The sequence below is a fragment of the Anomaloglossus baeobatrachus genome, chromosome 3 (genome assembly GCF_048569485.1).
Source record: "Anomaloglossus baeobatrachus isolate aAnoBae1 chromosome 3, aAnoBae1.hap1, whole genome shotgun sequence".
Classification (NCBI taxonomy): domain Eukaryota; kingdom Metazoa; phylum Chordata; class Amphibia; order Anura; family Aromobatidae; genus Anomaloglossus; species Anomaloglossus baeobatrachus.
Window position 1 is genome coordinate 391,806,358 of NC_134355.1, and position 27,412 is coordinate 391,833,769.

General features: G+C 46.4%; 1 protein-coding gene across 2 annotated transcripts in view; it reads right to left on the reverse strand.

Annotated features, from left to right (window-relative positions):
- Positions 1-27,412, reverse strand: part of SMAP1 (small ArfGAP 1) — a 315,731-nt gene that overhangs the window by 205,580 nt on the left and 82,739 nt on the right. For both annotated transcript variants that reach the window (XM_075340237.1, XM_075340236.1), the window contains exon 3: positions 8,920-9,005. In XM_075340237.1, the coding sequence (XP_075196352.1) occupies positions 8,920-9,005 (86 nt within the window). The remainder of the gene's footprint in view (positions 1-8,919; positions 9,006-27,412) is intronic.

Below are 27,412 nucleotides of genomic sequence, written 5' to 3' on the forward strand. Positions count from 1 at the left end.
CTATTGGAGCAGCTAGGAAGTCAGGAGATTGGGAGTGGTGCGCTCTTGAAGAATAAGGGGCACTTTGCACACTACGATATCGCAGGTGCGATGTCGGGGTCAAATCGAAAGTGGCGCACATCCGGCGTCGCAGTCGATATCATAGTGTGTAAATCCTTTTTGATACGATTAACGAGCGCAAAAGCGTCGTTATCGTATCATCGGTGAAGGGTTCGGCATTTCCATGAATTGGGAAATACCGATGTTACGACGTTGTTCCTCGCTCCTGCGGCAGCACACATCGCTGTGTGTGAAGCCGCAGGAGCGAGGAACATCTCCTACCTGCGTCCTGCGGCTCACTTCAACTATGCGTAAGGAAGGAGGTGGGCGGGATGTTAAAGTCCCGCTCATCTCCGCCCCTCCGCTTCTATTGGCTGCCTGCCGTGTGACGTCGCTATGACGCCGCACGACCCGCCCCCTTAATAAGGAGGTGGTTCGCCGGCCAGACCGACGTCGCAGGGCAGGTGAGTGCATGTGAAACTACCATAGCGATAATGTTCGCTACGGCAGCCATCACCATGATATCGCAGCTGTGACAGGGGCGGGGACTATGGCGCACGGCATCGCAACCATCGGCTTGCGATGTCGTAGTGTGCAAAGTGCCCCTAAGGATGAAAACAATCCTTTAAAGTGTACTTTCCATGTCAGATCATGGTGACTTGTCAGAAAATTTGAGTGGTAGGGTGACTAGCTGCAAAGACCCTTAGACACAGAGGAACAGAAGAGTTCAGCTGATTCTTGTGTCCCTTTTGGTGTTACTGGCATTCAGTTCTCCTCAGACCACACATAGCGGTCCTGTCAGAAGGCATCGCCAACTGTCATGGCAGCATCCTGATCTCTGGAAACTACAGATTTTGTCACTCTGCTAACTTCTCTGAAGTCTGTAAAAAGCAAAGGGTGAAGCGTGCATCGACCCACAGACTTACGCAGGCTAGCAAGAGTTAATATCTGCTGGGCTGCTTGTTAGTCTCTTTGATCACATGTTGTTGGTTAGTCAATCGTGTTAGTGTCCCTCCTACATATGCTGGCTGGATTATTCCATTTATGCCAGCTATAGCTTACCTATACTGATCTAGTGAGGTGTTGGGATCTAGACTTACTAGCAGTAGTTTTGCATTATTGCTGTGAGTAGTTGTGGCATAAACCCTTGTAGCCATTTTGTTGCTCTCTCTCTGCTCTTGCTTTTCTCCTTTGTCTCTTACGGTTTATTCCTGTGAGTTTGCAGTGTGTCTGAGTTTTAGTTTTCCCCTGCCTGTTTTAATATGTGTTTCCATCACATTCCTGCCCCCTTCTTTCCTTGGGGGTTTGTGGGGTGTTTTAATATATTAGATCTGATCAGGAGAAAAGTAAGGTACGTGACTCTGGCATCTTCACATTTCGGGGGTAATCTGGAGGTCAGGGATAGTCTAGGGTTCCCTAGCGTAAGGGATAGTATAGGAGCACCTTGCTATCTTACAGTCTTACAGTGACAGGTTCACAGTCTTAGAATGGGTCTCACCACGTGGACCTCAACTGATTATAACTTGTGCCATGTAACAAGCAGATAAATACATTTCTGACATGTCAGTGATAAAAATATATCTTATGGCATAAGCAAAACACATAACTGGAATAAAAATTCATGATCTTATATTTGTAATCTAAAATAACTAGAATTTGAAGATTTAGAGAATGAGTACTAAGTGTGTTTAATGGACACATAATAGAGAATACAAATTCTAAGCATTATAAAAACTGAAAACCAAATGGATAAGGTAAGAATGAACTTATTTCAAGCAGCCTAAAATCCTTCACATGAATTGTCAGGGGTTTCATGGCTGAGAACATCATTCCTTTCCCGTTTCATGGCTGCAGCCTGTTTGTATCATCCTCTGGGCTTGTGTGTCACTGCTCATAGCTAGTGACAAAGGCAACATTAAAGAAATTGAGACAATCACAATTTATTAGTTACCTGGTGACCAAGTTCTGAGAAGCAGAATAAGATTACTACAAATGGTTTGCAAGTATCATGAGAACAAAATACAGTCAGGGCCAGAAATATTTGGACAGTGACACAAGTTTTGTTATTTTAGCTGTTTACAAAAACATGTTCAGAAATACAATTATATATATAATATGGGCTGAAAGTGCACACTCCCAGCTGCAATATGAGAGTTTTCACATCCAAATCAGAGAAAGGGTTTAGGAATCATAGCTCTGTAATGCATAGCCTCCTCTTTTTCAAGGGACCAAAAGTAATTGGACAAGGGACTCTAAGGGCTGCAATTAACTCTGAAGGCGTCTCCCTCGTTAACCTGTAATCAATGAAGTAGTTAAAAGGTCTGGGGTTGATTACAGGTGTGTGGTTTGCATTTGGAAGCTGTTGCTGTGACCAGACAACATGCGGTCTAAGGAACTCTCAATTGAGGTGAAGCAGAACATCCTGAGGCTGAAAAAAAAGAAAAAATCCATCAGAGAGATAGCAGACATGCTTGGAGTAGCAAAATCAACAGTCGGGTACATTCTGAGAAAAAAGGAATTGACTGGTGAGCTTGGGAACTCAAAAAGGCCTGGGCGTCCACGGATGACAACAGTGGTGGATGATCGCCGCATATTGGTGAAGAAGAACCCGTTCACAACATCAACTGAAGTCCAGAACACTCTCAGTGAAGTAGGTGTATCTGTCTCTAAGTCAACAGTAAAGAGAAGACTCCATAAAAGTAAATACAAAGGGTTCACATCTAGATGCAAACCATTCATCAATTCCAAAAATAGACAGGCCAGAGTTAAATTTGCTGAAAAACACCTCATGAAGCCAGCTCAGTTCTGGAAAAGTATTCTATGGACAGATGAGACAAAGATCAACCTGTACCAGAATGATGGGAAGAAAAAAGTTTGGAGAAGAAAGGGAACGGCACATGATCCAAGGCACACCACATCCTCTGTAAAACATGGTGGAGGCAACGTGATGGCATGGGCATGCATGGCTTTCAATGGCACTGGGTCACTTGTGTTTATTGATGACATAACAGCAGACAAGAGTAGCCGCATGAATTCTGAAGTGTACCGGGATATACTTTCAGCCCAGATTCAGCCAAATGCCGCAAAGTTGATTAGACGGCGCTTCAAGGCGCTTAAAGGCCTGGCAAAGCATTAAGAAGGAGGAAACCCAGCGTTTGGTGATGTCCATGGGTTCCAGACTTAAGGCAGTGATTGCCTCCAAAGGATTCGCAACAAAATATTGAAAATAAAAATATTTTGTTTGGGTTTGGTTTATTTGTCCAATTACTTTTGACCTCCTAAAATGTGGAGTGTTTGTAAAGAAATGTGACAATTCCTACAATTTCTATCAGATATTTTTGTTCAAACCTTCAAATTAAACGTCACAATCTACACTTGAATTCTGTTGTAGAGGTTTCATTTCAAATCCAATGTGGTGGCATGCAGAGCCCAACTCGCGAAAATTGTGTCACTGTCCAAATATTTCTGGACCTAACTGTATATCCAATGCAATCAAGTGGGAAGTGTATTTTATTAAGATCCTGGGTTGACATAAAAAGTATTCATAAAAATATATTTAAAACAAAAATAATTGAATAAAACCCTATGAAAAAGGTTTCCTTCCATCAAGAGAATAAAGATTGGGGAGAAGTACAGTGCAAAAGTATTGTAATGAAACACTCCTTACGATGACAATGTCCATGTGGTCACATTCGCGATCATTAGCCTGAAATTGCAGCATATTTGTGATCTATGGATATACTCACACTCCATCTTTTTCCATCATTTTTTCGCGGGGAGATGTTAGAAAAAAAACGTTTAGAAAACAAAAGGTCAAAATATGAGAATAATAAAAAAATTGCTGTTCATGTTTGAGATTCTTTAAGACTTTCAAAATTGTCATGGGTTTAAAACTAGTAATGTACATTCTTTGAGAGGTTAATAAGACGCCTGGAAAACAGTAGTTCCTTTTTGTTCATTTTTTTGTATGTTTCCAATGCAAAAAATCTATAGTATTTTCCTCATTGCTTTATGGAGTGCAAAAAAAAATGTAGAGAAAAAAAAAAACAAATGCTGCAAAAAAATAAATTGGAAAAATAAGCTCAGGGGGGAAAAATGCTAGCAAAACATGCCTCAAATTCACAAGATGTCTGAGAAAAGGAGATATTTTTGACAGCTGGAAAAAGACGCAGAATGAGCACACCGTTCGGGCTCATGCAGATGACATTTTGGTCTGAGTGCAGTCAAAATATTGGATCGCATTCATACCAATAGTACTCAATGATGCAGCACACAACCGATTTCTTTCTCAGACCGAGTGGTCTGAGGAAAGGAAAGATGCAGCATGCACAATTTGCATCTGGAAATTGAATGGTACTTGGCCAATCAAGTCTATGGGTCTGTGTAATAATACTAAAATATTATATATATATTCTACCTACCCATCTCTACCCCCCTCTCCCTGCACTCAAAAGACATTTGCATGACGACCACTTTTCATGGACTGAGAATGGAAAAGGTGAAAAACTTTTTCTTCCCTCCACCTCCGAGAAAATGGATCCACTCTGATCAGTCTGATAAGCATCATTTTTTTTCCATCTGAGAAAAAATGTCCAATTATTGTAAAGTCAGCCTTTAAGGGATTCTGTCAGCGGGTTTTTGCTTTGTTATTTGACAGCAACATAATATAGGCAAGGAGATTCTGAATCCAATGGTGTATGACTTGGATTACTGGGTGCAGCCGCTCTCACACAATTAAACAATCGAGTTTTAAAGAGGACCAACCAGCAGGATTTTGCTATATGAGGTAAAGGCAGTGCCACACAGACACTAGGATGGTGAATCCAGGCATGCCCGTTATAGAAAGATTTGATGCTTGGTTGATTGAATAACTTTAATCAAAGTTGCAGAAAAGCACTGCATTTTGATGTGTGCAACATGGGCGTGTTTTTGTGGGTCGGGTCCTCGCGATTATTCCTCCTCTGGCGCCCCCCTGTCATGCCCCCTTTTCTTTAATTGCATATCGCGCTGCGCCGCCATTGCTGTTGTTGGTGACGCGTGTGTATTGCCACAGTGATTCTCTCTCCATTAAAACGAAAGAGGATTATGGCTGCTTCTTTGCGCCAGAAACGCGTCAAGGCTACTCTGTCTTAGAGTGACTTAATTTATGTGGAAATAAAGAAGAAATTTGATAACATTTTTGGATGTGCCGATCTTCTTTTTCCTGTATTCCACTCCACCTGGCGGACATTTCCATCGCAGCACTCCATGGATGCATGGTGACTCACATTCTTGGGCGTGTTCAGCTTTCCTATGTCTCATGTTCTCTCTTAAGGGCCATTTAATTTACATGCTGCGATTTATCGTTGGGGTAACTGTGTTTGTGACGCTCATCCGGCGTCGTTAGCGACATCGCTATGTGTGACACCGCAGGAGCGACAAACATCTCCTTACCTCCGTCCACCGGCAATGAGGAAGGAAGGAGGTGGGCGGCATGTTCCAGCCACTCATCTCCGCCCCTCATCTGCTAATGGACGGCTGTCATGTGACGTCGCTGTGACGTTGCATGAACCGCCCCCTTACAAAGGAGGTGGATCGCCGGCAACAGCGACGTCACAGGGAAGGTAAGTACGTGTGACGGGTGTAAGCGATGTTGTGCGCCACGGGCAGCAATTTGCCTGTGACGCACAACTGACAGGGGCGGGTACACTCGCTAGCGATATCTCCGGTATACCGATTTCACAGCGTGTAAAGTACCCTTTAGGCTATGTTCACACACTATCTTTTACTGCGTTTTTGAGGTCACAAAGATGCACCTAAATACATGCATTTCCTTCTCCCAGCAAGGTCTATGAAATTTTTTATTTTGCTGTCTACACAGTGCATCTTATCTTGGCTGCGTTTTTCAAGATGCAGCATGTCAATTCTTTTTGCCTTTTTAACAGCGTTTTTGAGTAATAGAATTGACTTAAAAAAAAACGCATTGGGCAAAATTTGGTAAAAAAGCATGCATTTTTTATGTGTTTTTGCCGCGGTGCAGTTTTTGGGAGCCACTAACGCTGCATCTCTGTGGTTAAGGAAAGATGTAATGTGTGAACATAGCCTTACTTGACTTATTTAACCGATTCAGGTTTCCGAAACCGTGAGGCGATTAGAAAACGCCCACACCCATTTCCTAGCGGACGCCACCTTCTCTCTAAACTTCACAGTGTGGAATAAAAGATCCTGAAAAGGCTTCCCGGTTGCATCGGTATCTAGAAGACGCCACGTTCACATGGCCTAAAAAAAGCCAATAAACCTATTCTTTGGTTTTCTTAACAAATCTGGAAAACGCTGCAGGAATCTCCTTGGCTATTTTGGCTCTATACGAAGCTTGAGCTCTCTTACAGTAGAGGTCCACTCTTGAGAAGCCTGCACCATTCCGGACAACTTTAATCATATTGGTACATATTAGTTACAATAACGTTGCAGGGAAAAGTAATTCGCTATCTCACTCTGGACTTCTAACTAACCTGAATACAAAGTATGAGGGAAAGAGAGAAAAGTCATCCTTACCATTTTCCCGTTCACCCCAACAATGAAATTAGCATGAGGCCTATGGGGAAGGTTAGGTGGCACACAGCGCTCACATTTTAATTCGAGCTGGAGCGCTGATTAAATATGCATTTTGTCTTCGGCTGAACATAACGAGCGTGCAGACAATTAAATTACCATTTAGCCCCATAGAAAAGTAAATCATAGTGAAGTAAATCTCACATTTGCAGGCACATTCCATTGACAACAGAGCAACTTTGAAAAGATCAAACAACCTCAAAGGAGCAGAACTGTTGATTAGGTCTGCTGCACAATAGATCTCGGGAAACTAAAGTAATTAAAATTTTTGCGATAAGACCTGAAATCCTAATAATGGAGAGCTTAATGTAAAACTATCATTTGTCATTTAATGGTATGTACGGACTATAATTAACTGCGTCCCACAAGAGAAATTATTCTATTCCATCCCAACATATGAAATTACTTTCATTTTAGTGAGATTATCAAGTGCTAGAGAGGTAAATTACTCCAGGAGCGCAGAGGGCCCGTTAACAGTAACATCTTGACTATTAAGATTGTGCCATCTAGGGTAGGGTGGGTTTTGGTCATCTGATGATCAGGCTGACAGCTGGGGTATATAAATGGCAATTGTGATAAGCAATCAGCCCCGTAATAGCGGGAACTCTTCAGAATGTGACCTTTCCGTGTCTCGAAGAGTGGAGATCAACCACCTCTGTGAATTACAAATGAGGTAATCACAAGGTCCTGACCCACAACTGAACACAAAGGGAAAGTACATGATTACAGCTTAGGCAACACATGCCCAGACTCAAAGGACCGGCTACTTAATAACACCCCATCCTCACTATGCAGATAGGTTATAACCTTCACCCTTGTCATTTATTCTATCGCTTCTCAACTTCTCCCATCCCTAAACTCTAAAATGCTGCTTTATTCTCTTCACATCGCAATTTTCATTTTATTCCCTTCCATTCTAAGTGCCTTTTTGTTCAACATAGCTATATAGGAGTTTGTTCTTTGGAGTTTTTTTTCTTACACCTTTTAATTTACTGAATCAAAAATGTATTGCCCTCATTTCACAACACAAAACTATTGTAGAAGATTTTTTTTGCAGGACAAATGGTTGCTTTTAACCCCTTCTCAATTGCTTTATTTCCCTTTATAAAATACCAGCAGTAACCACGTCCGGTGCCTCACATTAGGTCACTTGAGCGCTGCAGCCAATCGGCGCCTGCTTCCCTCTCCCTGACGTAGGCTGTGAGAGCATCCACAGCTCTTATATAATGAAACGCGAGCCCACAGAGAGGCATTGCCGTCATCGCTGGAATAATACCAGCACCGGAGTATCAAAAAGGAAAGAAGTCCAGCTGACCAATCAGCTGATTGCTTTTATAAATGTCCCGCGCACGTAATGGTCTAGCCACCAAGTAGAAAATTCCAGCGCTGTCCAATAAAAATACTCCACTTTATTAGAAAATTCGAAAAATCCAGCATAACAGCTCATGATATAGATCTCAGTGATAACTACGCCTTTCGACGCTAGGTCTTAGTCATGTTCTGCAGAACATCCAGCTGTTATGCTGAATTTTAAGAATTTTGTAATAAAGTGGAGTATTTTTATTGGACAGCGCTGGAATTGTTTCTTTTTAGCACCGGAGAATAGGCTATTATTTTATAAGAGGGACTATAGCAATGAAGAAGGGGATGTCTGAGTAGTGAACAGCCAGTTTAACACAATATTTTGTTTTAGTGTACATGGAGTAGAATGCAAGGGTTAACCTGAGCTGCCATGTGGAATGAGGAAATCACTTGGGAGATATCTCTTGTATTCAACGCATTTCAGAGTCCATACAACTTCTCAGGAATCAAATTCACTGATGTACATCAGTGATTTTGTATCCTGAAGGAGGTGTATTGACTCTGAAACGCGTTGAATAATACAATCATGAAGATTTCTCTCCCAAGTGATTTTTTTCATTCCACATGGCAGCGCGGGTTAACCCTTCACTTCTACGCCAGGTATACCGATTCATCCTCAGGGTCTGCAGCAGCCATCGTGGTATTCATTTCTGCATACATGGTAGTTGTGACGCTAGGTGAGTGTTTCCTCGTATTCTATTCTGGTACCACCAGGATAAGACACCATCTGCGCCTTTTGTCTCTTCCAGATTAACTATTATTTTAATATTTTGTTTTATTAATTACATCCCAAATATACAACTCGCTGTGTATTAGGATCATTCCAGCTAGCTATAACTACTGAGAAGTGAATCATACAACGTATACCAATGAGCGAGAGAATCCATTATAAAAGATGCCCACGCAGACACATCTGTAAAAGGATACTGGTCTGTCTGAGGTCTTCTGAAGTTTTCAGGAAGATTAGCTTCATATAGCAGCCTTGCTTTTGTGTTTCCCATGTCTTGCATACACTGAAAAAGAAAAAAAAAAATTGTCAGAATAACAAGATGATTGGCTTAAAAAAAAATTACCACATGAGTTTTCCAATGTTCAGTATATTCCCCAATCAATCCACACTACCTGAATGTATAAACTGCCCACACAACCAAAGCAATGTCGCAACATACAATAGGTTATTCAGGAAATCTCATGCATCTGTATTATAAAACACCGGTAAAAGTGATCAGCCTTCACTAGAGTTGAGCGAGTACCTAACTATTCGTACTATACTCATAACGAGCACTGTCTAATACTCATGTATTCATTCCGAATAGTGTGTGCAATGCAATAAGTGTATTTGGCTCACCCCCTGATTGGGATGGAGAGTCTCTTTACTTTATAAGTGGTATGTAGGGCCTATTAGGGGCATGCAGGGTTTCCAGTCGGTGAATGGGGGCGCCATAACCCTAGGGTGTCATACCCTCCATTGCTAGGTAGGGAGAGGCTGACTATGGCCGATTCAGGACCAATCTGTGTGCCCCATTCACCCTCCTAGCATTTGTTTTCATTAATTTTCGGCACATCTTGGACCTTTTTAGTAATTAATATTAAAAGTTATATTTTATTGTATTTGGGGTTTTCTCCACTGTTTTTGAAACCTATTTTCCCCTACTTGTTTATAGGCTGCGGCCTGGTTATTATTATTATAGCGCCATTTATTCCATGGCGCTTTACAAGTGAAAGAGGGTATACATACAACAATCATTAACAGTACAAAACAGACTGGTATAGGAGAGAGGACTTCTACATCATTTGCGAGATTTTTTCCCCATTGACTTACATTGCACACGCTATTCGCAATGAATATGCGAGTATTAGACAGTGCTCGTTATGAGTATAGCAAGTACGAATAGGTAGGTACTCGCTCAACTCTAGTCTTCATCCTTTCCTTATCCTACTGCTCCTTGGAGTATTTTTTTCTTTTTTTAAATTCCCCAAATGGTTCCAGAAACTTGGGCCTTTTTATTTAGTGCCAATTTCATGGCCTTTACAAGGGAATATGGTTCATAGAGTAATTATGCAGAGTAGCATCCTGTATGCCATGTTCCCTTATAAAAACCATTAAAAATAGCACTAATTAAAAAGATCTGTATCTCTGGAACCGCATGCCGGAATTAAAGACAAAACAAAACAAATGGACTACTTAGGGGCATAGCGGGAATGAATAAAAGCAAGAACTGCACACACTTGGACTAGGGGACAGGTGCTCTAAGTAAAAACTATAATCACGGCATTTTACCCTAAAAAGTGTAATAAATTAAAAAATAAAATTAAAAAAAAAAAAAAAAAAAAAAAAAAAAGGTACAATAAAGTGTCCAATCTGATGGTGCAATCATTGGTTGGCACTTTAGATACAACTATCCTCATTGATCATCAAATATATAGAAATTCTCTATTTTATTGAATTTTACACAATTGTATTCACAATGCATCATCTGAAACCCCATGGTATGTGGCTAAATGCAAAAAATAAGCTAATAAAACCATAACGAATACTAGGAACCTAGATGGATTTCTGAGGGTTGGTGTACTAATGAACTCCCCAGCACTCACTGGGAACAGTATCAGTCATTTTCCCTCGCTGCATCATAAATGACGTCTTCACTTCACTTTCAAACACTAATGAGATTTCAATTACAGTGTAAAGGAGGGCGCCATGGTCTACAGAGCCAGGTAATTATGATTCAATGGCTCCCGCATGTACGTCAGACTCCTTACTTTATAAGATCGCCTGGTTTACAAGCATACATATTGACATTCACATATTAAAGAATTTCCAGCCACAGAATGCAACGCGAGGTGTAAGAAGCTGCAGTCCAGTATGGCGGCTCAGATAAGCGCAGAAGACGACTATGGTATTCGATGGTAGATCATTGTACTTCAACGTTTTTTAGTAAATGGGTCAGAACAATCCATGTAATCATAGACATGCAGACCGCGCCAGTGTCTATAGAGCGGCTCACATAACACGTGACTGCGCCGATAGGGACTCCATGCAATTCAGCCGCCCCCTGCTTTACTAAACACAGGAGTACAAGCTCAAAAATAAAGCAGGTTCCATTGTTGAGGATAAGAATTGAGTATAAAAAAAAATACTTAATTCAGCCATTTCATAGACTCAGGTATATAGTTTAGTAAATGTAAACTAACACATATTTATGTATGCTTTGTTCCTTATTAACACGTATATATGTATATTGCATATTCAGAGTATTTTCCTTAGACACAGTATACCAGCACATGTAATTTGAAGATGGCTGCCGTATCCTGTTTGCACCTGGGACAGATGAACAAAGGAATTCCTAAAAGCCTGGACTGTCCAATCAAGAAGAGGATGTGCAGATCTTTCTACGTCATAAAGCCCCGACCTACGATACTTGATTGGACTAAAACGTTTGTTTACACCCCCTTACTGCTCGGTATAAGAGTTTTTTCAAAGAATAAAAGTTCAGTTGCCTCAGGGTCTGTCATGGAGAAGGTCCATAACCGATATATAGTGTCTGTTATCGTTCATTCTCGTGTGCACACATGACATTATAATTTGAAACAGCAGTCAGATCCCGAGGGACTCTTTGAGTCTCGTCGTCGTCGTCATTTTAACCCTGACACCATTGATGCGGGCATTCATTTCTGCAGAGAAGCCGCCTGTGCTCCTCCATCTGAGAATGGTGTTAATACCCTTTGAACTCTAATAATACTTTGTCAGAGGTCAACTGGTTTCTGAACTTCCTTCCATTACCTACTCATAGGGAACACCATTGTGAGCCCCAATGGGGACATTGTTGCTAATGTATGTAAAGCGCTGTGGAATAAACAGCGCTATATAAATGAATAAATATTATTATTATTACTACCTTTTCAATTGATAAGCTATTTAAAGGGAATAGGTCATCAACATTTAAAATTCAGACCCACAAAATACATGGTCTTGTACACTTTGGAAAAAACAAGTGATCTGATACTTGTATGTCCAAGTGCTAAGAAATCCTATTCGGAAAGTATTTGTTAATGAGTCTGGAATTGGGGGCATATCAGTGCACAGAGAGTGAACTTGATTAAAAGCGTCACCCTCTGCTAGCCAGGTGGCTAATAAGAAAGGTGGAGCTGTCAATCAAGGAGCTGTGATGAGCGACCACTATCATGCTCGAGGCCAGTAACCAGCAATTGGATGCTTGGATGGGGGCGACTCAAGTGGAAGTCAATTGGGGATGTTCTGGAAAAATGTTCAAGTCCCACATTGACTTCCATTATAAATCGGTACACAAGTCGCATCCATCCGAGCATCCAACGGCTGGTTACAGCGGAGACCAATTTAGATGACTAAAACTGATACCCCAGAAGTGCATGCCCAGCACCATTAGCATATACTCAGAAAAGAGTGAATTCAATAAAGGCAAGGAGGACAGGACACTACTCTATGTATAGAGATGCATAAATTTCAGTCCTTATACATACACAGCGTTTTACCGCTGATTATTCGCAGCAACCCTATTGGCAACAGAACCACTAGCAAAATTCTTCACAGCTACGGGGTGCTTATTCATAAAGAACCAACAGGATCCACGATAAATGATAATAGAAAAATGAAGAGCACTCACCGATAGTTGGTGTGCAAAAGGTGGATATTTTATTCACATGTGCAGGTTAACATGCTGTAGGCAAAGCGGGGAGGGAGTGAGACAGGACAGCACGTCAGACGACGGCCGTTTCGCACCCTATACTGGTGCTTCGACGGGTCTGACCTGTAGAAGCACCAGTATAGGGTGCAAAACGGCCGTCGTCTGATGTGCTGTCCCGTCTCACTCCCTCCCCGCTTTGCCTACAGCATGTTAATCTGCACATGTGAATAAAATATCCACCTTTTGCACAGCAACTATCGGTGAGTGCTCTTCATTTTTCTATTACCATTTGTCACGAACAGCCGGGGAAGTCCCTCAGAAATCCGCAGCTGTTCACTGATTTGTTACACACGACTACTCTCTAGCGCCCCCCTTGTCTGCAGGCCACTTTTGGTACTGCAGGACAATGCATAAGATGAGGCTGCTGAGCTGATAATGCCAAATATTGGAGGTCTCACAGCAAGGGTAAATGTATATATCCCCGATTCCTGCTAATGGAATATTTATATACCTCGGTACCCTTAATGATAGCACTCCAATAATTCTATGCAATAACAATTACGCTGCCACCACCCAGACTTTCTACAGGTAGCTGGGAACCCGTTTCAGATAGCATAAGGCCCTTCGGGGTTTTGGATTCGTATATAAAGCATAAGGAAAGAAACTCTTAAATTTTTATATATTTAATCCGAAAATAGGCAGTGTTTAAAGAATATACAGGAATTTACAAAAGGGAACAATACACATTACGGCATAACAGTTACATAAAATAAAAGGTATAAACGTGAAACTTACTAAGCTTGTGCCATAGAAGTGACGTCTGCTTAGGGAGTAGGAGGGAACTCCAAGAGATGTTAGAATCGGCCAGCATCACCCTTCATGATGCCCTCCTCGTGCTGACTGAGCCCCCAAGACAGGAACTGTCTCTTATGCTCTTGCTAGCCCCCCTTGCCTGTGACATCATTTTACAGTCACTTGTGGGCTGGGCTTGAGATGGTCACAAAGTTCCATAATTCTAGGGTTTTTCATATCTTTGCCCCTGGGTCACACAGGTGAAAGATATTAGCGTCATATTTAATATCTCGATTTTACAGTTACATTGATACCAAACACAACGCCTCTAGCACAATTTTACTGGCCAATACTAATTTGTCGTGATTCCGTCGATCTCCTCGTCAGGTGAGACGGTGCGCTGGGTTCCGCACGACGCAGGGATTCTGGCAATGTGTTTTTCATCTTTCTAGCATTAAAGTCGCACTTCAAAACCTGCTTTGGGAGTTTTCCCGCCAATATTACAAAGAATTGTCTTTCTCTGCAGCTTTTGGCTTTAGTTCTACCATCACCCAAAGTCATAAATACCTTAAGCTTCCAGGCCAATCAGATAATCGCCATGACGACCTGTGGCTGGTGAAGAAGAGGGGGATGAAGTCCCTTCAACCGTTCTACATGACACCTCCCCCTTTTTGAGGTAGCATGGGAGATTGATTTGCCAATCGTCTCCTAAGCCTACCTCGCTGGCATCCCCCTGCCGGGATAGCCCATCAGCGTTGCCATGCTCAACACCCTTCCTGTGTTGAATGGTAAAGTCATACTGCTGTAGTGCCAAGCTCCACCGCAGTAGCTTACCATTGTCGCCGGCCACCCGATGTAGCCAGCTGAGAGGGTTGTGGTCTGTCACTATGGTGAAGTTGCGTCCATATAGGTAGGGCTGCAGTTTCCGCAGGGCCCACACTATAGAGAGGCACTCCTTCTCCACAGTGGCGTAGGCCACTTCCCGGGATAAGAGCTTGCGGCTGAGAAACATCACCGGATGCTCTTCTCCCTTCCCATTTACCTGGCTGAGTACTGCACCAAGGCCAAACGCACTGGCATCTGTCTGAACTATGAACCGTCGGGTGAAGTCCGGAGCTTGTAGGATTGGGGAACTGGCGAGGGCAGCTTTTAGTGCCCTGAAGGACCGTTCACAGTCATCTGTCCAGGTGACTACTTGCGGTAGCTTCTTTTTGGTGAGGTCCGTCAACGGCTTAGCAAGAGCACTATAGTTAGGAACGAACTTCCTATAGTACCCTGCCGTACCCAAGAAGGACATCACCTGCTTCTTTGACTTGGGGGTAGGCCAGGAGGTGATGGCATCAACCTTCCCTGGCTCTGGTTTCAGGGTCCCGCCACCCACTCTGTGTCCAAGGTACTGTACCTCAGTCATGCCGATCTGACACTTCCCTGGCTTTATAGTCAGACCAGCGCTTTGGATCCGCCTGAGCACCTGTTCCAGGTGCCCCAGGTGTTCCTCCCAAGTGGGACTAAAGATGGCAATGTCATCCAGGTAAGCTACTGCAAACCCTCCTAGTCCCTCGAGCAGCTGGTCGACCAATCGCTGGAAAGTGGCAGGAGCATTTCTCATGCCAAAGGGCATGACAAGGAATTCATACAGCCCGAATGGGGTGATGAAGGCGGACCTTTCCTGTGCTTCCTTGGACATAGGAATCTGCCAGTACCCTCGACTCAGGTCCATGATGGTCAGGTACTGGGCCCCGGCTAAGCAATCCAGTAACTCGTCGATGCGTGGCATTGGGTACGCATCGGGTGCTGTGATTGCATTTAGCCTCCTGTAGTCCACACAAAACCGGGTTGTCCGGTCCTTTTTGGGAACCAAGACTACAGGCGAGGCCCATGCACTTTTGGACCTCTGGATCACTCCCAGGACTAGCATTTCATCGATCTCCCTTTTTATGTCCTTTTGTACCTCTAGGGAGACACGGTATGGGGGTTGACGAACTGGGGAATGACTCCCTGTGTCCACCTGGTGGGTGGCTAGGGATGTCTTCCCTGGGACATTCGTGAAGGTCATCAGGTAGGGCCGGAATACCTCCCGCAGCTGGGACTTTTGGTCCAAGGATAGCTGTGGGTTGAATGCCGCCTCCTCGATAGACCCTCCATCCCAGGCTGAGGCGAGCAAGTCCACCAAGACTTCACTTTCGCCTTCCTCGGGAAGACTACACACAGGAAGAGCAAAGGCTTCCCTGTCATGATGAGCTTTCATCATGTTGACATGGAAGACCTTTTGCCTCTTCCTGGCATGGTCGATGGTGACCACATAGTTTACGTCATTGAGGCGCTGATGCACCAGGTATGGACCCTCCCAGGCCGCCTGAAGCTTGTTCTGGGTCATTGGGACCAGGACCCACACCTTCTGACCCACTTCATACACCCGCTCTCGAGCGTGTTGGTCGTACCATCGCTTCTGGCTGGCCTGGGCTTGCGCCATATTCTCATGCACCATCTGCGTCATTGACTGCATCTTGTCACGGAGCCGAATGACATACTCCACAACGGACACTTCTGGGGAATTCAGTTCCTCTTCCCAGGATTCCCTTACCAGACCAAGAGGCCCCCGGACTCGTCTGCCATACAGGAGCTCGAAGGGGGAAAATCCCGTTGAGGCCTGTGGTACCTCTCTGTAGGCAAACAGCAGGTGTGAGAGATACCGCTCCCAGTCGCGTCCATGTGACTCAACCAGCATCTTAAGCATCTGCTTAAGGGTACCATTAAATCGCTCACACAAACCATTGGTCTGTGGGTGATAAGCGCTTGATATCAGATGCCGCACCTGCATTTTCTTACAGAGAGCCTCCATTAGACGAGACATGAACTGAGTCCCCTGGTCGGTAAGCATCTCCCTGGGAAATCCTACTCGGGAGAATATGGTCAAGAGGGCATCTGCCACCTTATCGGCTCTAACTGAGGACAGAGCCACTGCCTCCGGATACCGGGTAGCATAGTCTACCACAGTAAGGACGAACCGTTTTCCAGAGCTGCTGGGGACGGCCAGAGGCCCGACAATGTCCACAGCGACCCTCTGGAAAGGCTCCTCTATCACCGGCAAAGAGATCAGGGGAGCTTTGGGAGCAGGCCCTGACTTTCCCACTCTTTGACATGTGATGCAGGAGCGGCAGTAGTTGGCAACATCTGTCCCCATTTTGGGCCAATAGAAGTGGTGAGACAGCCGGGCCTTGGTTTTGCTAACCCCCAAGTGTCCGGCGAGTGGGATCTCATGGGCAATCCGCAGCAACTCACTCCTAAAGCGGTGAGGCACCACCAGCTGTTTTTCCTTCAGCCACTCTTGTTGGGGGTTACAGGGAATTGTCTCCTGGTACAACTTTCCCTGGTCCCAGAATACCTTCTCCTTATCGGTCTCGGAAGAGGGCTTCTCTGCGAGGTCCCTTAACGTCTTTAGACTGGCATCAGTTCGTAGAGCCACCTGAAACTCTTGGCTAGAAGCAGCCAAAAGTGACGGTTAAGGTTCCAACCTCACCAGGACCCTCTGGGACCTGCTCTGGGTCCGTAACCAGTTCCGTTATCCCTCTGGGTGAAGAGGTGTCAGCAGGCAAGGTTTCATTTGCGTTCTGGGCACTCTGACTGCGGGTGACAGCACCGATGAAGGCTGTCTCCCCGGGGAATAACCACTCTTCCCCATCAGCCTGACAGGTACTACTGGCTGTGTCACTGTCCGCTGTGACACTGCTCAGCTGCACTTGACCACTGTCCTCGTGGTTCTCATGTCTGCCTCCATCTCTGTCGGTACAGACACTTGCTACCTTGGGGTCGTCCTCAGCCACGTCACCCTGCCGCGTGGCATGGCTGAGTTCCCCTGTACAAATCTCCACTTTATTACCATGCACAACATTTGTAATTACGTTCTGGGTATCCGCATTCGGGTCGCATGACTTATCAACAACATTTGCATCACATGATTTAACAACATTTGCATCACATGACTGATCAACAACATTTGTATCACATGACTTTTTGGATTCGGGAGGATCATCAGGGAGAAATTGTGCAACTAATCGCCCCAGATCAGTCCCCAATAAAACATTGGTTGGTAGATGTTCATCCACCCCCACTTCCCTCCACCCTCTCCCAGCACCCCAGTCGAGGGGAATCAGGGCCATTGGGAAGGAGTGGTGGACACCCCCCGCCAAGGCGACAGTCAGGAGTTTTCCCGGGATAAAGTTTTCAGGGGGTACCAGTTCAGGGCGGACCAGTGTTCTGTCGGCCCCAGTGTCCTTGAGCCCCACAGTGGGGGTTCCGCCTACGGTGACGGGGTGTAGGTTTTCGCAGGCCCTACCACCCGCCTTCCTTGCCAAAAGGACAGTTCCAGTGGGCCCTTGGGCCTTGGATGTGGGGTTCCTCTTCTGCCTCTCTGGGCAACCAGAGCTGAGGTGTCCAGGCAGGTTGCAGGAAAAACACCTGCGAGTGTCAGAGGTGGGCCGGGCACTGGTGGATGAAACAGGACCTACGGGAGGTCGGCTGGTAGGGGCAGGGGTGGTTGTAGTTGTCATCTTACCCCCTTTCCAGCTAGTGGTGGACGGCTTCCGCACCTCCGATGCACGGTTGGCCACATAGGCGTCGGCAATCTGGGCTGCTTTTGAGGCCTCCTTGGGCTCTCGGTCCATAACAAACTGTCGAACCTCCACAGGACAGACATGTAGGAGTTGGTCCTTCACCATGAGGTCCTTTAACTCCTCAAAGGTTGTAACGGACAGTCCTTGGATCCACTGGTCAAAGGTGCGCTGGAGCCCACCCTCCAAATCGCTGTAGCTGTCATGAGGTCCGAGCTGGAGGGTCCGGAATTTTTTTCGGTACACCTCCGGAGTCAGCTGATACTTCCGTACTAGGGCCTGCTTTATGGCCCCATAGTCTCCACTCTGCTCTTGAGGGAGACTGGCAAACGCGTCCAGGGCCTTGCCTCGCAGCCCTGGGGTTAAGTATTGTGCCCATTGTGTTGAGGGCAACTGGTACTGCAAGCAAGTCTTTTCAAATCCCCTCAGAAAGGTGTCCAAATCCCCGTCCTTTTCCATCACAAGAAAGTGCTCCGGTCGGGGCTTAAAGCTGCTGGCATTATTGGACTCACCGTTTAGTGAGGAAGATGTCTGCTGCCGGGCTTTGAGGATATTCAATTCATGGTCTCTCTGGGCTTGGCGCTCTCGCTCGGCTCTCTCAGCCTCTCGCTCGGCCTGAGCCTGGCGCTCGGCTCTCTCAGCCTCTCGCTCGGCTCTCTCAGCCTCTCGATATTGCTGAATGAGGCTTAGCCGTCCCTGCCGGTCATCTGCAGCGAATTGTTGTAGAGCCATCTTCAGGAAAGAGTCCATGTTGCCTCGGTCACTGCTCTGGCTTGCAGTTGATGGTGGGGACTCTGCAGAAGCACTATCCTGGGCTTGGCTTGCCTCCTCTTCTCCAGCACTGGGGGAATGAACGTGCTCTGCGTCCCATTGTAAAAGTTCTTTAATGAGGTCTTGCCTCGTTTTGCCATGGCCATCAATCAACTTGGATCTGCAGAGTGCAGCAAGAACTTCCTTCTTCTGCTGATTGTACCAGGCTTCTGACACAGCATCCATAATTGCCAAATAAAAGATAGGATAGAAAACAAGAGAGAAGGGGAGGGGGTAACTGCTACACGTACAGTATTGTTCCAGGTATATTTAAACACTGAGTTCAATCCTCAAAACTTTTGCAAGTTTTTAGTGAAAGGGATGATTGCTCAAACCAGATCACTAATGCTTTATATATCCCACCGCTTGCCACCAATTTGTCACGAACAGCCGGGGAAGTCCCTCAGAAATCCGCAGCTGTTCACTGATTTGTTACACACGACTACTCTCTAGCGCCCCCCTTGTCTGCAGGCCACTTTTGGTACTGCAGGACAATGCATAAGATGAGGCTGCTGAGCTGATAATGCCAAATATTGGAGGTCTCACAGCAAGGGTAAATGTATATATCCCCGATTCCTGCTAATGGAATATTTATATACCTCGGTACCCTTAATGATAGCACTCCAATAATTCTATGCAATAACAATTACGCTGCCACCACCCAGACTTTCTACAGGTAGCTGGGAACCCGTTTCAGATAGCATAAGGCCCTTCGGGGTTTTGGATTCGTATATAAAGCATAAGGAAAGAAACTCTTAAATTTTTATATATTTAATCCGAAAATAGGCAGTGTTTAAAGAATATACAGGAATTTACAAAAGGGAACAATACACATTACGGCATAACAGTTACATAAAATAAAAGGTATAAACGTGAAACTTACTAAGCTTGTGCCATAGAAGTGACGTCTGCTTAGGGAGTAGGAGGGAACTCCAAGAGATGTTAGAATCGGCCAGCATCACCCTTCATGATGCCCTCCTCGTGCTGACTGAGCCCCCAAGACAGGAACTGTCTCTTATGCTCTTGCTAGCCCCCCTTGCCTGTGACATCATTTTACAGTCACTTGTGGGCTGGGCTTGAGATGGTCACAAAGTTCCATAATTCTAGGGTTTTTCATATCTTTGCCCCTGGGTCACACAGGTGAAAGATATTAGCGTCATATTTAATATCTCGATTTTACAGTTACATTGATACCAAACACAACGCCTCTAGCACAATTTTACTGGCCAATACTAATTTGTCGTGATTCCGTCGATCTCCTCGTCAGGTGAGACGGTGCGCTGGGTTCCGCACGACGCAGGGATTCTGGCAATGTGTTTTTCATCTTTCTAGCATTAAAGTCGCACTTCAAAACCTGCTTTGGGAGTTTTCCCGCCAATATTACAAAGAATTGTCTTTCTCTGCAGCTTTTGGCTTTAGTTCTACCATCACCCAAAGTCATAAATACCTTAAGCTTCCAGGCCAATCAGATAATCGCCATGACGACCTGTGGCTGGTGAAGAAGAGGGGGATGAAGTCCCTTCAACCGTTCTACATGACACCATTTATCGTATATACTCAGAAAAGGATTTCTCAGTCCTGGAGACTGGCTTTGGGGGACAAAAATCAAATCACTTGTAATTTTAAGACTTCCAAGGTCATGCATTCTGTTTGTGTATGTGGGGGGATAAAAGTGGTGATGTTTCTCTATAAGTCTTTTAAAACAAATCAGTTACTTTTCCAAGGATCTACTGTATCTCTTGTGAAAAACAAAAATTAGGCCTGGTGTGCAAAGAAAACAAACAGCTTAGGCTCCATGCACATGCTGCAGAAAAGTCGTTAACAAAACTGCACCTTTTGGCCAAGAAACACGCGTCTTATACATCATTTATGTCCTAATAGTTTTTTTTTTTTAGTGAAATCAATGGCTGGAAGGGTTAAAAAACGCAGGACGAAAACGAACAAAGCATTGACATGCTGCAGTTTTTTGTTAGCCCAAACCTGCAAGCAAAAAAAAAACATGCGCACAGCATTTGAGAATTCTCAGACTTTGCTGGGGGAACAAAACAGTTTTTGTTAACACTGCACAGAGTTCGTTGTCTTCTAGGGTCCATTACCGCAGTCTTGACGAATCGACTATTGTTCTTCTAGGGAAAACCTGTTTGATAAATAACTGCTTAAAAGTGGCCAAAAAGGTGCAACAAATAGCAAAAACACTACCTTCTGTGTAGGAATGCACAAAAAGAAAAAAAAAAAAAAAATCAAATCAGTCTCTGTTCTGGCCTGCGCTAATCAGAATGACATTATTAGCTAAAAAAAAAAATATGCAGCGCATGAACAGGGAGATTTGATTAATCTAGGTTGCTTGCCTCAAACCTTATAAACATAATACCTTCAAACAACATCTCACATTGAGCTGCAATGCATCTAGTTGTGGAATGCTGCGTTCTTCATCAGTTTTCTTCTCTGCAGGCTCTCTAATATGCAATCGACTCAGAACTAGTGCGTGGAGACTGTCTTCTATGATGTCTCCAATACACTGCACAGGTGGAAATAGGGATTTTTGCTCTTTTTTTCCTGAGATAGCACACAGATGCAGATGTGCGGAGGAAATTACAATGCTGTACTGAACAGTAGCTATGAATTTACCTGGACTCAGGCAACGGAGATGATGGAGAAATTTTGTTTTCCATCTTCTAACATTATGATCACAATACGCTGGTACTTGGATGTCACGGGATGTGATGGGATAATCAGGGTCCGGGCTTCTAAACTGTCACTCGGGCCCTAGCTGTCCCTGATCCCAGAGATACGTCTGATGGTGACGATGTTTGGGCTACCTTCCTAGCCCTGCTCATGGCCAGCCTTGATTTAATACACCCTCCGCCTCACCCCAGGGGAGGGCCGGGACAGGATTGGTAGAACCCACAGATGTGGGGAAAGAAGGGAATTTTGTTTACTTACCGTAAATTCCTTTTCTTCTAGCTCCAATTGGGAGACCCAGACAATTGGGTGTATAGCTTCTGCCTCCGGAGGCCACACAAAGTATTACACTTAAAAGTGTAAAGCCCCTCCCCTTCTGCCTATACACCCCCCGTGCATCACGGGCTCCTCAGTTTTGGTGCAAAAGCAGGAAGGAGGAAACTTATAAATTGGTCTAAAGTAAATTCAATCCGAAGGAAGTTCGGAGAACTGAAAACCATTCAACATGAACAACATGTGTACACAAAGAACAACAGCCCGAAGAGAACAGGGGCGGGTGCTGGGTCTCCCAATTGGAGCTAGAAGAAAAGGAATTTACGGTAAGTAAACAAAATTCCCTTCTTTGTCGCTCCATTGGGAGACCCAGACAATTGGGACGTCCAAAAGCAGTCCCTGGGTAGGTAAAATAATACCTCGTAATAGAGCCGTAAAAACGGCCCCTTCCTACAGGTGGGCAACCGCCGCCTACAGGACTCGCCTACCTAGGCTGGCATCTGCCGAAGCATAGGTATGCACCTGATAGTGTTTCGTGAAAGTGTGCAGGCTCGACCAGGTAGCCGCCTGACACACCTGCTGAGCCGTAGCCTGGTGCCGCAATGCCCAGGACGCACCCACGGCTCTGTGTCAGGTTTCCAGGTTTTCCAGTTCTCTTTTGAATGAGCTTGCCCTCAGTTAACATGGAGTTTTAAGGTTCTGTTGCCCTACTTCCTGTCCAGCTGCTTAAAAGGCCGCCTCTCAGCCCAGTCCAGTGCCTGAGTATACTGCTTGCTGTGTGCTCCTGCTTTGCTGCTGCTAATCCTGATTGCTTTTGGATCCTCCTAAAGACTACCGACCGACCGACTCTGGACCTTACCCGGTTTCTCAAGCTGTGCCCGGATTCCGTCTGCCATCTTCGGTCAGCACTCTGCCCGGTTCTCTCTGGTTCGTAACCACTCTGGACAATCATCCCGTACGGACACTCCTGGACTTTTACCGCTTGCCCCTTGTGTCCCGGCTGCTGCGCATTTAGGCCTTCCGGGGTGATTGCCGGACAGTCCCTGTATAGGGGTTCGCTCTGGTGGTCTCCCTGGGGGAGTCCGGTGCGTGGCCCCGGGAATTCCCTCCGCTCCGTTTCGGGAAGGTATTGTGTGTATTTGTATTGCTGTGTTTGTTCCGTTGTTATCTATCGTGGTTACAGATTATAAAACATCTTGTATCAAAAACTCGTCTCTGCTGATCATTGCCCTACGCTATCGAAATCCTCAGAACATATAATAAGTATTACACTCTGGTAGAATGGGCTTTCAGCCCTGAAGGAACCGGAAGCCCAGAAGAACGGTAGGCTTCAAGAATTGGTTCCTTGATCCACCGAGCCAAGGTTGACTTGGAAGCCTGCGACCCTTTACGCTGGCCAGCGACAAGGACAAAGAGCGCATCCGAGCGGCGCAGGGGCGCCGTACGAGAAATGTAGAGTCTGAGTGCTCTTACAAGATCTAACAAGTGCAAATCCTTTTCACATTGGTGAACTGGATGAGGGCAAAAAGAAGGTAAGGAGATATCCTGATTGAGATGAAAAGGGGATACCACCTTAGGGAGAAATTCCGGAACCGGACGCAGAACCACCTTGTCCTGGTGAAACACCAGGAAGGGGGCTTTGCATGACAGTGCAGCTAGCTCAGACACTCTCCGAAGTGATGTGACTGCCACTAGGAAGACCACCTTCTGCGAAAGGCGTGAAAGAGAAATATCCCTCATTGGCTCGAACGGTGGTTTCTGAAGAGCCATCAGCACCCTGTTCAGATCCCAGGGTTCTAACGGACGCTTGTAAGGAGGGACTATGTGACAAACCCCCTGCAGGAACGTGCGTACCTGTGGAAGTGTGGCCAGGCGCTTCTGAAAAAACACAGAGAGCGCTGAGACTTGTCCCTTAAGGGAGCCGAGCGACAAACCCTTTTCCAATCCGGATTGAAGGAAGGAAAGAAAAGTGGGCAAGGCAAATGGCCAGGGAGTAAAACCCTGATCAGAGCACCAGGATAAGAATATCCTCCACGTCCTGTGGTAGATCTTGGCGGACGTTGGTTTCCTGGCCTGTTTCATAGTGGCAATGACCTCTTGAGATAACCCTGAAGACGCTAGGATCCAGGACTCAATGGCCACACAGTCAGGTTGAGGGCCGCAGAATTCAGATGGAAAAACGGCCCTTGAGACAGCAAGTCTGGTCGGTCTGGTAGTGCCCACGGTTGGCCCACCGTGAGATGCCACAGATCCGGGTACCACGACATCCTCGGCCAGTCTGGAGCGACGAGGATGGCGCGGCGGCAGTCGGACCTGATCTTGCGTAACACTCTGGGCAGCAGTGCCAGAGGAGGAAACACATAAGGCAGTTGAAACTGCGACCAATTCTGAACTAATGCGTCCGCCGCCAGAGCTCTGTGATCTTGAGACCGTGCCATGAATGCCGGGACCTTGTTGTTGTGCCGTGACGCCATTAGGTCGACGTCCGGCATCCCCCAGCGGCAACAGATCTCTTGAAACACGTCCGGGTGAAGGGACCATTCCCCTGCGTCCATGCCCTGGCGACTGAGAAAGTCTGCTTCCCAGTTTTCTACGCCCGGGATGTGAACTGCGGATATGGTGGAGGCTGTGGCTTCCACCCACAGCAGAATCCGCCGGACTTCCTGGAAGGCTTGCCGACTGCGTGTTCCACCTTGGTGGTTGATGTATGCCACCGCGGTGGAGTTGTCCGACTGAATTCGGATCTGCTTGCCTTCCAGCCACGGCTGGAACGCCTTTAGGGCAAGATACACTGCCCTTATCTCCAGAACATTGATCTGAAGGGAGGACTCCGGCTGAGTCCAGGTACCCTGAGCCCTGTGGTGGAGAAAGACCGCTCCCCACCCTGACAGACTCGCGTCCGTCGTGACCACCGCCCAGGATGGGGGTAGGAAGGATTTCCCCTTCGACAATGAAGTGGGAAGAAGCCACCACCGAAGGGAGGCTTTGGCTGCCTGAGAAAGGGAGACGTTCCTGTCGAGGGATGTCGACTTCCTGTCCCATTTGCGGAGAATGTCCCACTGAAGTGGATGCAGATGAAACTGCGCAAAAGGAACTGCCTCCATTGCTGCCACCATCTTCCCTAGGAAGTGCATGAGGCGCCTCAAGGGGTGTGACTGGCCTTGAAGGAGAGATTGCACCCCTGTCTGTAGTGAACGCTGTTTGTTCAGCGGAAGCTTCACTATCGTTGAGAGAGTATGAAACTCCATGCCAAGATATGTCAGTGATTGGGCCGGTGTCAAATTTGACTTTGGGAAATTGATGATCCACCCGAATCTCTGGAGAGTCTCCAGAGCAATGTCCAGGCTGTGTTGGCATGCCACTCGAGAGGGTGCCTTGACAAGCAGATCGTCTAAGTAAGGGATCACCGAGTGTCCCTGAGAGTGTAGGACTGCTACCACTGTTGCCATGACCTTGGTGAAAACCCGTGGGGCTGTCGCCAGGCCGAAAGGCAGTGCCACGAACTGAAGGTGTTCGTCCCCTATGGCGAAACGCAGGAAGCGCTGATGCTCTGGTGCAATCGGTACGTGGAGATAAGCATCTTTGATGTCGATTGATGCTAGGAAATCTCCTTGGGACATTGAGGCGATGACGGAGCGGAGCGATTCCATCCGGAAAAGCCTGGTTTTTACGTGTTTGTTGAGCAGTTTTAGGTCCAGAACAGGACGGAAAGATCCGTCCTTTTTTGGCACCACAAACAAGTTGGAGTAAAAACCGTGACCCTGTTGCTGAAGAGGAACAGGGATCACCACTCCTTCTGCCTTCAGAGTGCTCACCGCCTGAAGAAGAGCATCGGCTCGCTCGGGGGGCGGAGATGTTCTGAAGAAACGAGTCGGAGGACGAGAGCTGAACTCTATCCTGTAACCGTGAGACAGAATGTCTCTCACCCAACGGTCTTGTACCTGTGGCAGCCAGGCGTCGCAAAAGCGGGAGAGCCTGCCACCGACCGAGGATGCGGTTTGAAGAGGCCGAAAGTCATGAGGAGGCCGCTTTGGGAGCGGTTCCTCCGGCGGTCTTTTTAGGACGTGACTTAGACCGCCATGAATCGGAGTCCCTCTGACCCTTCTGTGGCCTGTTGGACGAGGAGAATTGAGACCTGCCCGCGGGCCGAAAGGACCGAAACCTCAATTGTACCTTCCGTTGTTGAGGTCTGTTTGGTTTGGACTGGGGTAAGGATGAGTCCTTTCCCTTGGATTGTTTAATGATTTCATCCAATCGCTCACCAAACAGGCGGTCGCCAGAAAGTGGCAAACCGGTTAAGAACTTTTTGGAAGCAGAGTCTGACTTCCATTCATGTAGCCACAAGGCCCTGCGGACTGCCACCGAATTGGCGGATGCTACCGCCGTACGGCTCGCCGAGTCCAGGACAGCATTAATGGCGTAGGACGCAAATGCCGACGCCTGAGAGGTTAAGGACACCACTTGCGGAGCAGAGACACGTGTGACTGCATTAATCTGCGAGTGACAAGCTGAGATAGCTTGGAGTGCCCATACGGCTGCAAATGCCGGAGCAAAGGACGCGCCGATAGCTTCATAGATGGATTTCAGCCAGAGTTCCATCTGTCTGTCAGTGGCATCTTTGAGTGAAGCCCCATCTTCCACTGCAACTATGGATCTGGCCGCCAGTCTGGAGACTGGAGGATCCACCTTGGGACACTGAGCCCAACCCTTGACAACGTCAGGGGGAAGGGATAACGTGTGTCCTTAAGGCGCTTAGAAAAGCGCTTATCTGGACAAGCTCGGTGTTTCTGTACTGCCTCTCTGAAGTCGGAGTGATCCAGAAACGTACTCATTGTACGTTTGGGAAACCTAAAACGGAATTTCTCCTGCTGAGAAGCTGACTCCTCAATTGGAGGAGCTGGGGGAGAAAGATCCAACACCTGATTGATGGACGCTATAAGGTCATTCACTATGGCGTCTCCAGGTTGAGAGCGGCCTCAGGATCAGAGTCCTGATCTGCCACCTCCGCTTCATCCTCTAGAGAGTCCTCCTGCTGAGACCCTGAGCAGTGTGATGAGGTCGAGGGAAGCTCCCAGCGAGCCCGCTTAGGCGGTCTGGGACTGCGGTCCGTGTCGGAGACCTCACCTTGGGACCTATGAGTCACCCCAGGAGCACTTTGCTGCTCCAACCGAGGGGGGCCTGGGGTCAATGATTCCACAGTGCCCGGGGCCTGTGTTACCGGTCTGGACTGCAAGACTTCTAGTATCTTAGCAGACCATTTATCCATAGACTCAGAAAGTTTGTCAGCGAATACTGCAAACTCCGTCCCTGTCACCTGGACAGTGGTAGCAGGTGGTTCCACCTGGGCCACCAGTGGCAGAGGCTCCGGCTGAGTAAGTGCCGCAGGGGCCGAGCATTGTACACAATGAGGGTAGGTGGAACCTGCCGGTAGCATAGCCGCACATGAGGTACAGGTTGCAAAGTAAGCCTGTGCTTTGGCACCCTTGCTTTTTGCGGACGACATGCTGTTGTCTCCTCAGAGTACAATCCGGGAGGGTATATAGCCAAAAACCAACAGTGCGACCGTACATATATATATATATATATATATAT